Source organism: Corvus hawaiiensis, chromosome 5 (assembly GCF_020740725.1).
Source record: "Corvus hawaiiensis isolate bCorHaw1 chromosome 5, bCorHaw1.pri.cur, whole genome shotgun sequence".
In the NCBI taxonomy this organism is placed as follows: domain Eukaryota; kingdom Metazoa; phylum Chordata; class Aves; order Passeriformes; family Corvidae; genus Corvus; species Corvus hawaiiensis.
The window spans coordinates 748,080-760,265 of record NC_063217.1 but is presented as its reverse complement, the minus strand read 5'-3'; the positions used below and the strand labels follow the sequence as shown (position 1 = coordinate 760,265).

General features: G+C 41.1%; 1 protein-coding gene across 3 annotated transcripts in view; it reads right to left on the bottom strand.

Annotated features, from left to right (window-relative positions):
- ATRN (attractin) overlaps positions 1-12,186 on the bottom strand; it is a 159,502-nt gene that overhangs the window by 39,177 nt on the left and 108,139 nt on the right. For 2 of the 3 annotated variants that reach the window (XM_048304944.1, XM_048304945.1), the window contains one exon: positions 7,420-7,481. In XM_048304944.1, coding sequence (XP_048160901.1) covers positions 7,420-7,481 — 62 coding nt within the window. Of the gene's footprint in view, positions 1-2,096; positions 2,381-7,419; positions 7,482-12,186 lie in introns of those variants that run through there. The other variant, XM_048304946.1, reaches the window with a different exon arrangement.

Sequence of the window (12,186 nt, the reverse complement as noted above, 5' to 3'; positions counted from 1 at the left end):
GGAAGGTGTCCCTGCCATGGCAGGGGGGTGAAACATGGTGATCTTTAAGTTCTCTTCCAACCCAAACTACTCTGTGATTCTATTGGTTGTTGGATTTCCATTTTCCTACGGCCTGTGACAAGTCCAGTTTAGGACCAGTTAAAGTCTTCCAACAGAAAAAAAGAAAACCTGCAAACTCAGGTGTGAAACCAGACTGAAAGGAAAAAGAACCATCAAGAGCCATCTAACACCCCCAGAGAGTTTTTCATCCCAGGGAAATTTGAACATGACTCCATTTCGGTCAGGTTCTACCAAGTAGAGCTTCCATTGGCTCACACAGTTATAAAAATCTGTGCTTACACAGCATAAATATTGCAATGCAGGGAGGAGATACATTTAAACTGTATGGACAGTTTTCTATTTGGCAAATAGCTTTGTTAATTCATTCTTAATTATTCATTAGATTATTTAAGTACAATAAATGAGCGATGTGGTTATAAATAATCTCTCCTCAGTTGGCCTCAACACATGCATGAATTCTTAGTTGATCAGCCTTCAGTGCTTGTTATACCACTGGGTTACCAGTTATACCAATGTTATACCACATTGACACAAAAATCTGAGCTTAAACACACTGTCTGGTTTTATTCTGGACTTTAATCTCCTTTTCACCACAGAGAGAATACTCTCTCCACTCCCAGTATCCTTAAAGCTTTTCAAACAAGTCCACTTTCATTTTTAAATGTCTGGAAAACTCCATCAGCACTTTACTATGATGCATTCTCAGGAGGGGAGAAGAAAATCCATCTGGTGTATTAGGGCACAATTATTAAACCCTCGTGAAATGTTTATCCACATCAGAATTGCTTGTAAAAAATGGCAGCTTTAAACACCAAAATGTACAGCAGCCTCACTGCTAATGTGCTTTAACATATACAGGTCACTTAATAATTTCAGAAAGCACTGCTATGATTACTAGAAACACAGCCCAAATTATTTTGATGAATTGGAAGCTATTTAAGTGCTATTTACAAGTAAATTTTAATATGCTGCAAAGTTACAGGACACATTTTAAAGTACTAGATGCATTAAACCTTGAAATAATTGGAACAAGCACATAACATGCACGTGGTTGGTTGGGTTGTGCCAAACAGCTGCCTGCAGCCCCTCGAGACAGATTCCTGACCTCCTCTTTCTGCTGAAGATGGCAGAAGCCATGAGCCATCAACAAGCCACAACTCACCTTAGTTGTGGCAGAGAAGGGCAACGAAGAGAGGGAAGGGTCTGGAGCACAGGGGGCATGGGTTAAACCCAGATGGAAATTAAGCACTGCAAAGCCACTCAAGCTCCGTCTCTTCCCCCCCACCCTGGTGGAGCGCGGAGGAGAATCAAAAGTAAAATTTGTAGGTTGAGAGAAGAACAGTTTAATAATTGAAAACAAAGCAAAACACAATAACAATGGCTAATAATAATGATGATGATATTAAAAAGAGAAAGAAAAAAACCCAACCAAACAGCTGATGCACAATATAATTGCTCACCACCTGCTGACCAGTGCCAGCCCCCCTTCCCAGATCAAACCCTTCCAGGTAACTCCCCCAGTTTATACACTGGGCTTGATGTTCTATGGTGTGGAATATCTATTTGGCCAGTTGGGGTCACCTGTCCCAGCTATGATCCCTCCCACTTTGAGTAACTTCTCACTGGCAGAGCAAGAGGAAAAAAAAAAGCCCAACAAACTTCTGAGAAACACATCTTAGCAAAACCCAAAGCATCAGTGTATTATCAACATTATTCTCATTCTGAACCAAAAACACTGCACTAGAACAGCTCCTGAGAAGAAACTAACTCTATCCCAGCCAAAACCAGGACAAGTCTGATCAGGAGCAGCTGAGGGAGCTGGAGGGGCTCAGGCTGGAGCAAAGGAGGCTCAGGGGGGACCTTGTGGCTCTGCACAAGTCCCTGACAGGAGGGGGCAGCCGGGGGGGTCGGGCTCTGCTCGAAGGGAACAGGGACAGGAGGAGAGGGAACGGCCTCAGGCTGGGCCAGGGCAGGCTCAGGGTGGATATTGGGAATATTCCTTCCTGGAAAGGGCTGTCCAGGCCTGGCACAGCTGCCCAGGGCAGGGGTGGAGTCCCCATCCCTGGAGGGATTTCAGAGCCCTGTGGATGTGGCACTTGGGGACATGGGCAGGGGTGGCCTTGGCAATGCTGAGGGAGTGCTTGAACTCAATGATCTCAGAGGGCTTTTCCAGCCTAGACGATTTTATGATTCTGTTCTATGATTATGGAAAATGAAGTAAAGAGTGCTGAGAAGAAGATGGAAGTTATGGATGCTGAAATGTTAATCTTCTTAATTTTGTTAGAAATCATGTAAAGATATTCCCAAGCTCTTCCTTTTCCTAAAAAAAAAAAAAAAAAAAAAAAGGGACTCAGACTGTATTTTAGGCACATATTTAGTAATTCCATTTGTGCTGCAATAAAAAATTACTTAATAAGCAACAAGAGTAAATAAAATATTTGCAGCATAACTCCAGATTTGAATTATTGCAGAAGGCCATTCCCACTTATTGGAAACACTGGGAAAACACTTACAGTCAGGAAAAACAATATATGGCACACAAAACCATCTGCCTGAGTCCCATACTGAGCAAATAGTGCTCCTGCTCAAGTTTTTCTGAGGAACAAGTCCAATTATTTGTATCAAACTAAAATTACACATTTCCATTTGATATTCAAACCCTAATAGAGGCACATGAGGTTTGATGAGACACCATGAAAACACTAAACTGACAGCTTTTGTTCCATTTGTGAAATAACAACCATTTCTCTAACACTCATTGTAAGCCTACGGTGGGACAGGAGAGTCAGTGTTGGATCATGGAATCTCACACTGGCTTGGGCTGGAAGGGACCTTATATCCAGTTTCAACCACCCTGCCAGCAGCGGGAACACCTCCCACTAGACTAGACCAGACACTGGACTCCCTTAGAAGGTTGTTTCAAGGACAGATAAGGAAGACAAGACAAACAGCAGGCAAGAAACGAGATGAACTGTGCATGTGAGAACCCAGAAGAGAAGTGCAGTAGAAGACACCAGAGGTATGGGTAAATCAGTGCAATAAAGCTCAGGATGAGATCATACAATAGAATAATGGAATGGTTTGACTTGGAGAGACCTTAAAAGGGCATCTAGTCCAACCCCTCTGCCGTGAATAGGAACATCTTCAACTAGACCAGACTGCTCAGAGCCCTGTCCAGCCTGGACTGGAATGTTTCAAGGGATGGGGTATTCACCACCTCTCTGGGAAGCCTAGTCCAGTGTTTCACCACCCTCACCATAAAAAATTTCTTCCCTAATCTAGCCTTAATAGACCCTCTTAATTTAAAGTCATCACCCTTTGTTCTATCACTACAGGCCCCACTTAAATGTCTGTCCCCATTTTCCTTTGAACCTTCTTTTAAGTATGTAGAGATCACAATAAGGTCTCCCAAATTTTCTCTAGGCTGAGCTTGATTCTATTTAACTAGACCTCAGAGAAAAATTGATTATACTATTCACACCCTCACACTCACAAATGCCCAGGGTACTGGGAGCTGGTCTGGGTAACATCACTTGTGTCCCACACACAGGACAAGACCTGCTGGTTCTCAGGTCCTCACCACATCTCCTCCCTTCTTTCCAGGAGGGAAAGCTGGAAACAAACTAACCTGGTTTAGAGGGCTTATAGGTCTTTATACCCTGTAGGTCCCAACAGCTTTTTGGGTTCAGCTTTGTTCCCCTCACACTTCTGACCTTTTAGGCCAATCTCTTAGCCAATGCCTCCATGTCCTTGTTAGAGTCTCTCAGTGCTGCTACACCAGGAAAAGCAAAGGCAGCAGTGACAACAAAAGCCACGCCTGCAGCTCCTGTCCTGCTGTTTCTTGTGGTGCTTCCACATCCTTGTTCCATTCAAATCCATCTTAATACTCCTTATAAATCACTACAGAACTGGTCAATAAACTAGAGGTGCATAGAACATAGAGAAAGGGGAAGGGAAAAAGGAAGGGGCAGGAGAAGGGGAAAGGGAAGGGAACAAAAGGGAAAGGGCAGAGAAGAAGAGAAAGAAAAAGGGGGAAAGAAAAAGGTAGAGAGAAAAAGGGGAAAGGATTATTGGGCAGTAATATATTCTTACAAGGCCGCAAATATTTTTGCATCTTCTGTACATAAAGGTACACTGGTGATAAATATCTGTGATAGGTGTGCTGGCAGACAGATTTTTTGGAATAAAAGGAAGCACAGATACGAATAAAAAATGTTTACTAGAAATTGTCAAAATAGCTCAAACTACATGCTGAAAGACAACTGCACAATCTGTAAATTTAAGAGCTGTGTTATGAAAAGCAGAGAGGAGGAAAGAGAAAACCCAGTTTACTTGCAATTCATTAGCTTTGCAAAGGTTAACAATGGTTGGAATATCATTTCTCCTCCAGCTCTGATTATAATGCAATATTAACTACCTCAAAACTTCACTGTTCTACCCAACCTTTATCCACTGACATTTTCTTAGCTTAAAATAAAACATTCATGCAGTACAAATTAAGGGTTACACACAGCCCCCTGCCTGGTTTGTTGCTGAACTCTGAATCCAGAAGGAGCTCCAGGAGTCCAACAGCACCTCTAAATGTGAGGCACATCCCTCTGACCACAGTCGCCAGTTCCTCAGTGAAATGGAAACCAATCCTATGTCCTGCTCCACACTGCCTGGTGGTGTCTGAATGCACAACCAGGCTCCTGCTTTTCCATACCACTGTGTCTCACAGGCAGCCCAGCCAGTGCCTGGGATATCACAAACTCAGCAGTGCTGGAGTTTGGCAATCTGGCTTGCCCACTGTAAGGACTGCACTGACCTAATTCATCTCAAATGTCAGCAATGAAACTGAAAATCCCCTGTTTCCCTCTCAAGTTCTCCACACAGCTCAAGGCACAGTTGATGCCTCCAGCTGCACAGCAGAAGAGCACAGTCAGGATGAGGTTACAACCAAGTGGAGGAAGTGGCTTCTAGAATATGGAAATGTACCACAGTATCTCCAGCTCAGAAAGATTTCCCAAATCCATAGAATCACAGAATGGTTTGGGTTGGATCTTAAAAATCACCTTGTTCCAACCCCCCTGCCATAGACAGGGACACCTTCCACTACCCCAGGTTGATCCAAAACATGTCCAACCTGGCCTTGGACACTTCCAGGGATGGGGCACCCACAGCTGCTCTGGGCAACTCCTGCATTTCCTGCAGAACAGCAAAATGAAGCAACACCCTTAAATGTGCAAACAGAAAGTCACCCTAAACATCTATTTTCCAGAACAACATCTCTTTATGTCTCCATTACACCTAAGAAATTGATACATACCCCAGTTTTTGAGTTTGGTGTTAGTGTTACCAACTGTTTTTAGGTTTTCACAAAGCATTTTCCTTGCCTCTATTTTAGGGAGCAAATTCTCAGCCAAATGTTGCTCATTAACAGCACAGGGGGCTCTCAGGTATTACTTATTTATGGTCTGCCTTGGATCCAACAGTAATTATGAAATGTGCCCTAGAGCATTAAAAATGCAAATGTTTCAATAGTTTCCCCTACACCCAGTGAGATGAATCACACTGTTCTAATCCACTGGTTAATTAGGGAGTTATAGTGACTGTAAAATAAAACACTTGGAGAGGAGCTTAAGAGTAGTGAAAGAATCAAAGAATTTCTAACACATTATAAATGCTTAATTGGAAAACACCAATAAACTGACTTCTCTCAAATCCACATGTTCTTATTCCTCTGGCTTGTTAGGATGTTAAATAATATTACAACATTACTTCTCAAGGAGATCCATGTGATAACAGTGACGGAGGAAAGGAAAATCACTGGTAACTCTTCAGCTTGCAGCCTTTGGACAGGTATGTTCAGCTGCGTGTGCTCACTGAGATACACAGTGCACTTATCTTCTGCTTTACGCTGGGATTGGAATCATGGGAGGATTTGGGTTGGAAGGATCCCTGAAGACCATTTCGTTCCGCACCCCTGCCATGGGCAGGGACACCTTCCACTAGACCAGGTTGCTCCAAGCCCTGTCCAACACTTGAACACTTCCAGGGATGGGGCAGCCACAGCTCCTCAGGGATTCACTTCAAATAATGAATCTGGAGCAATCCCTCATACGCAGATGCAGTTGGGTCTGTAAAGTACTAATGAACAGTTTTTGTAGTGCAGATTTATCTTATACAATTAGAAAAGAACTAAGGAACCAACTGCTTCCCTCTATTTTCCTAATAAGCAATTACCCTGCCACAAAGATTTCTAGGGAAAATGTTGACAGTGATTAATTCAGCAAAACAAATGCTTAATCTGAGCCAGGAGTAACAACCTACTCCACTCCAGAGGCAGGAAGGTGGTGGTTCAAACCTACTGTTTTCCAGGGACTATACTAAAGCAGATTCTACTCTCTAAAAGCTCCATATGAAAAAAAAAAAAATGATATAAACCACTTGTCTGAAGGATCCATCTGGAGCTTCTTGCTTTAATTAAATTTAGCATGAAATCTAAAGCAAGATACTATTCCCACTGCTCATTTTATACCAGGCATAATATTGCCTACTTTAGAACACGTTGTAGGACCTGGAGTAGTGTTTACTCCATGTATATCCCTCCTGAAGGGCTTCTTATGGATCAAGTATTGGCTTATACTTCTGGAGTATTAACAATCCCTAAAACAGAGGCCAACACACTGGATTTTGAAGCCTTGAAGAGAGGGCCTGCTGTGCTTTGGGAAGTCTTTCACTGCTTTGGTAGGGCTGTATTTTTTGGAGGATAGAAGAGGAAACAAGTATTGAAATGGCTTCTGTTGGTTCCCACTGTGAGGGAATCATCAGTTCACTTTATACTAAGAAATGAACTTAGAGCAGTGTATGAAAACCAGAAGTATTTGGCTCCTATTGTATAACATATGTTTGTATTTAACTTGACATACTTTCAGAGTTCAGTTTAAAATCAAAAGGTGGCACCTAAAGAGTTGGAAATTACTCCTGACTTAACTCTCTGCAGAATAACTCCCCTAATTTATGACTGGTGTCTGACAAGGTGTGAAAATCTGCAGTAAGTCACACATTATCTGTAGGATGAGGGAAGTCAATGTTTCCTATACCATCTCAAAAAGAACTCCTTTTCCAAAAGCCTCTCCCAGCCCCATCCCCCCTTTCCCTGCATGCACAGAACATGATGTATTGGCAAAAATGGGCAGACAATTCATTTTCTTAACATAATTCCTAATTAAATATTTTAAACAGACTGAAGATTTCAATTTTCTAGGCTGTGCTGTAAGCAGGATGTTTAAGTTAGAAAACCAAACCAACAAGAACCCAAACACTGAAGCCTAAAACCTAAAGAAGTAACATTTAGCAGTCTTAAATGAAAAGTACCTGAAAAATGTCACAAAGAACTGCACCAGGTCCATAAAGTTGCTGTGCTGTGAGAATGCAATCTGAAAAAAAAAAGCAAATGCTTTCTGTTACTTACTGGAAAGAAAATTCATATTTCAAGATATTTTAAAAGGATTGAAAATGACAATGAAAAGCATCTTTACTCAGATCAATGCATATTTTTGAACACTGTTTTTGAAAAAGAACATAAATATTCTGAGGAAAAAGAAAATAAATTATAACTTCATATTGCTTTGAAAACATATATCCCAAAAAAGAAGCTGAACAAGTAACTCTCTCTCCCAGACATGTTCCAAGGAATATTCTTCAGTGCATATTGAAGAAAACACTACTTCAAAAACTTAGAGGTTCCACAGAGCTGCAAATAATCTTTAATTAAAAGTGAAAATCTTTAATTATTGTTTACACAGCAATCCAGAATTCAATATTTATATTTCAAACAATATCCAGACAACAAAATCTCTTCGAAAAAGGAACTTACACCAAGAGCTGCAAAGAGGCACGAAACACAGAAGATGATAGATACTGTGAAAACAGCTATGGCATTCATCTTAGCTCACTTCCCTGCAATCCAACAGCAGAGAGAAGGGAAAAACAACGGAATATTTGGGACAAAAACCAGAGGGAAGAGGCGAACAGGAAACTGGGAGGTGGTTAGAGGCAAAAGGGAAGATTAGGGAGCCTGGGTAAAAATAATAACGTGGAGGGGACTTGAGCCAAGAGGAAAGCAACTTGTGCAATATTAGGAATCAGAAGTTCTTTCCAGGTACCTCCTATTTCCTCTGCCTATCAATCTCTCAGCACCACAACAGGATATTAACTCTTTCATGAAGTAACAGAATTTATTTCAGAATTAAACTGGAATCTGGACTGACAAAGGTTTTCATGGACATTAAATCCATTTCTGGCCTCATTTGTTGTTTTTCTTCCTTAACAAACAGTACTTATGGCAACATGAGCATAAACATAAACCCCCCCTCCCAGCAATAGCCACATCCCAAAATTCATGAATATGTGTAAAGTGAGTCACTGCTTGGGTTTCTATTGTTCTGGAACACTTTCTAGGATCATATTTGCTTTAAATATCCATTGTAACTTGGTACAGAAGCTGCCCCAAATAGTTTTCTTATAAATATATTGAAATACTTTGAAGTTGAAAGCTCCTTTGCAGTGCACAACCACTGTGTAGCTGCAAAGTGAGCTCCAAACCTGCACACCAGATGCTGCAACCTCAACAGTCCTGCCTACAAAAGACAAGAAAACACAGAGTTTCTTGTTGATTTTTGCTTTTGAAGTGCTTCCCAATGGTTTTCTGATTATAAAAAGACAGTGAGCAAGATTTCACTTTTTGTGTAAAAAATCAGTGCCTGGTAACCATGGTGGTACAATATTTGCATAAATGGATATTCTGGAATAAACGTATATTCTGGAATGTCTTTAAGGCAAAGACAATCCTTACTAAAATATCAAATCCCAAAATACAAACATGTAACATGGCCAGCATAAAAGTAGTAACTTGTCTTATTACTTCTGAGAATAACCATGATGCTGAGTGACTATAAGAGATGCATTTCAAAATAAAGCCCTTGTTATGTATCAACAATCTTTTAGTAGAAAACAAAAATTAAAAGCACAAAGGAATCATCAACAGGCCAGTCCTCTGTGGATGACCATCAGGACCAGTTTCTGTGATGGAAACCAGAACTTGCTCCCATTAGAAAAAACAAGAATCTGCTAATTTTAAAATAAGAGAGATTCTATGAAAGATTAATGAGACCGTTACCAGAGAAGGGCTTCTCATTTTTTGGTAACAACTGCAGGAAACAAATAAAACAAAAACAAACAAACAAAAAATAATTTAGGTTTATTTCACACAGAAGCCTTACAAATGCTTTACCAGTGATTCTTTTCTCTATCTGTTGGAGTTCTTCTCCTGTAAAGCCCAACTGAGGACCTGTACCTCATACATGGAGTAAAAAAACCCAGGTTGTTTCTACAATTTATTCCTCACAAGCTGAAAATACTTTGTGCCATCAAACCTGACCAATCTGTGTCACAGGCAATTTGGTCTCATAATTGTTAATGGTTTGCTTACTTAGAGCTTAATTTCCCCTAATATAATCTGTTCCCAGGACTTAATTAATTCAGTTACACTGAAAGTTTGGTTGGAAATAGCTGTTGAAAGTAGGCTGTTCATTCTGGATCCACAAAAAATATGGCACCAATTCCTTAGCAGTCTGGATTTTTAATTAACTTTAACTGACGGTAGAAGATTCATTTATCCATTCTGAAAAAACTCATTTGTACCAAAGGATGAAGCAGTTTAACTGCAGGAAAGCTCCCTGTAGCTCGTGCTGGAGACCTGGAAAGCCTCCCCCAGGTACAGGGCAGAACCTTAACTCAGCTGCAAAATCAAATCCCCATTTTCATATCAAAGAATCCCAGAACTGTTTAGGTTTAGGCTCTGAGCCCACCCAGTCCAACCATCCCCCAGTACTGCCAAGGCCACCACTGCCCATGTCCCCAGGTGCCACATCCACACAGCTGCTAAATCCCTCCAGGGGGAGGATTGGACTGGGGATTCCAGCACTGCCCTGGGCAACCAGGGCTGGACTGCCCTTTCCGGGAACAAATCTTCCCTAATATCCAGCTTAAACCTCTGCCTGGGCACACCCGGAGGCACCTTCAGCCACTGCCAAGCAGCACTCCCAGATCCTTTTCCACGGAGCAGCTACCTGACTCTTCCCAAGCCATACACGGCACTCAAGGATGTTTTATAGCCTGTTCTTAGGAATAACATGGTACCCTTAGGTAGCTAAGATCAGATACTTAATTATGTTAATTCCAAGAATACTACAAAGCTTGTGTTTATCTTATCTGAAAAGATACCTTGGAGAGCACAACCGCCTATCCTGCTTTTTCTACTGCCACATCATTTGAAGTACCAAAAAAATCCACCTGCTTTCCAGAGGATCAGAAATAGCTGGCTGTATGGACTGACAAAAATTTATAATGAAGAGCTTTACATTTTTTTATCATTTGATTAGCATAAAGTATGAAGCCAAGAAGAAAACTTGGCTTCCTCTAACTAGCCAACATCTAAAAATTGCACTGGTTTTGAAATCAGTACACACAAATTTCAAAGGAGTTAATGGCAAATGACTTGGCCACAAAATAATATAAGCAAAGGAAAAGTATATTTGAACCCAACTGACATTTCAGTAACAGCTGGTATTTCAAACTCAAAATATTGCTAGAGCTAAACTACTGCCTGTGACTGATAAAAATTTTGAAAAACAAATTAGGACAATTATATACCAGGACTTGGTTTGCATAAGCACCAGAGTTTGTTCTTCAACACAAAAGAAAATTGAGAATAATTTTGAGGGAACAATTTTGTACAAAAGTAGATCAACTAAGACCTAAGTTCACCTTAAACCTGTACATGCAACGATGTCCAAAATTATATAAACCTCTGTTCTTGTGATCTACAAGTGCCCTGAACTCTTTAAAAACAACTTGAGTTTCACATACCACCAAGAAAACTCAGTCCCCATCCAAATAAGAAATTAGGTGGAAATTTTTTGTTAAATCCAGCAAGAACCAGATTTGAGTAACTCCTCTCATTTAACTGTAATAAACAGATGTACAGGTAATTCATCACAGCATTACTCTTTCCACTTGTGCTGGAAGTTACTGATATTTTAGAGGAAGCCAAACTATTCACCACAATGGGATTAGGACAACTCCTCCTCCAAACTCAAATAATTCCCAGTATTATACATAGTATTAGCACCCCCAATCTAAAATTAACTAAAGAACTGATAATGAAAGAGTTGGGGTTGTTGCAGAAGGCTCTGGGGAGACCTTCCAGTACCTAAAGGGGCCCCAGGAAAGCTGGAGAGGGACTTTGGACAAGGACCTGGTGACAGGACACAGGGAATGGCTTCCCAGTGCCAGAAGGCAGGGATAGGTGGGATATTGGGAAGGAATTCCTGAAGGTGGGGAGGCCCTGGCACAGGCTGCCCACAGAAGCTGTGGCTGCCCCATCCCTGGAAGTGTCCAGGGCCAGACTGGACAGGGCTTGGAGCACCCTGGTCTAGTGTAAGGTGTCCCTGCCCATGGCAGGGGGTGGAACTGGATGGGCTTTATGGTCATTTCCCATCCAAACCATTCTGGGATTCTGTGAATGTGCCAAAGAATATTTAAGTATGGCAATTTCATACCATAATTTGGTACATTCTGGGTCTCTAAACACTTGAGAAAACATGAACAACCCCAGAAAATAGTGTTTCCACAACTTTTTTACTTTGGTAACAACTCAGGATTATTGATGCATTATATTTCTATCTTTCTTCACAAATATATGAAGTGACTAAATTCCCACCAGTGGTGCCTTCCTTTTCATCCCTATTTCATATAAGGGATGAGAAAAAGAGAAACTAAAAATGATATTTTGCACAGGACATGCTCCTAGAATAGAACTGTGTAAGAAAGGAAACTAAAAGTCTAATTAGCTTCTGAAACTAGAGGGGTCCAGCAGAGGAGGCGCAATGTGAAGCTGGCTCCCAGAACTTGGGACTTGCTGTGAATTCAGAAGGTATCAAAAGGTCCTACTGCTACATCCATTAACCTCACCTGGCAGGTGGGAGAATGCTACAGCACTCATGTTTTCAAAGTCTACAGGACCACACAGAAATTTAGAGATTTTTGGGCTGCTTTTTGCTTTTTATTTCAATCTAGTCC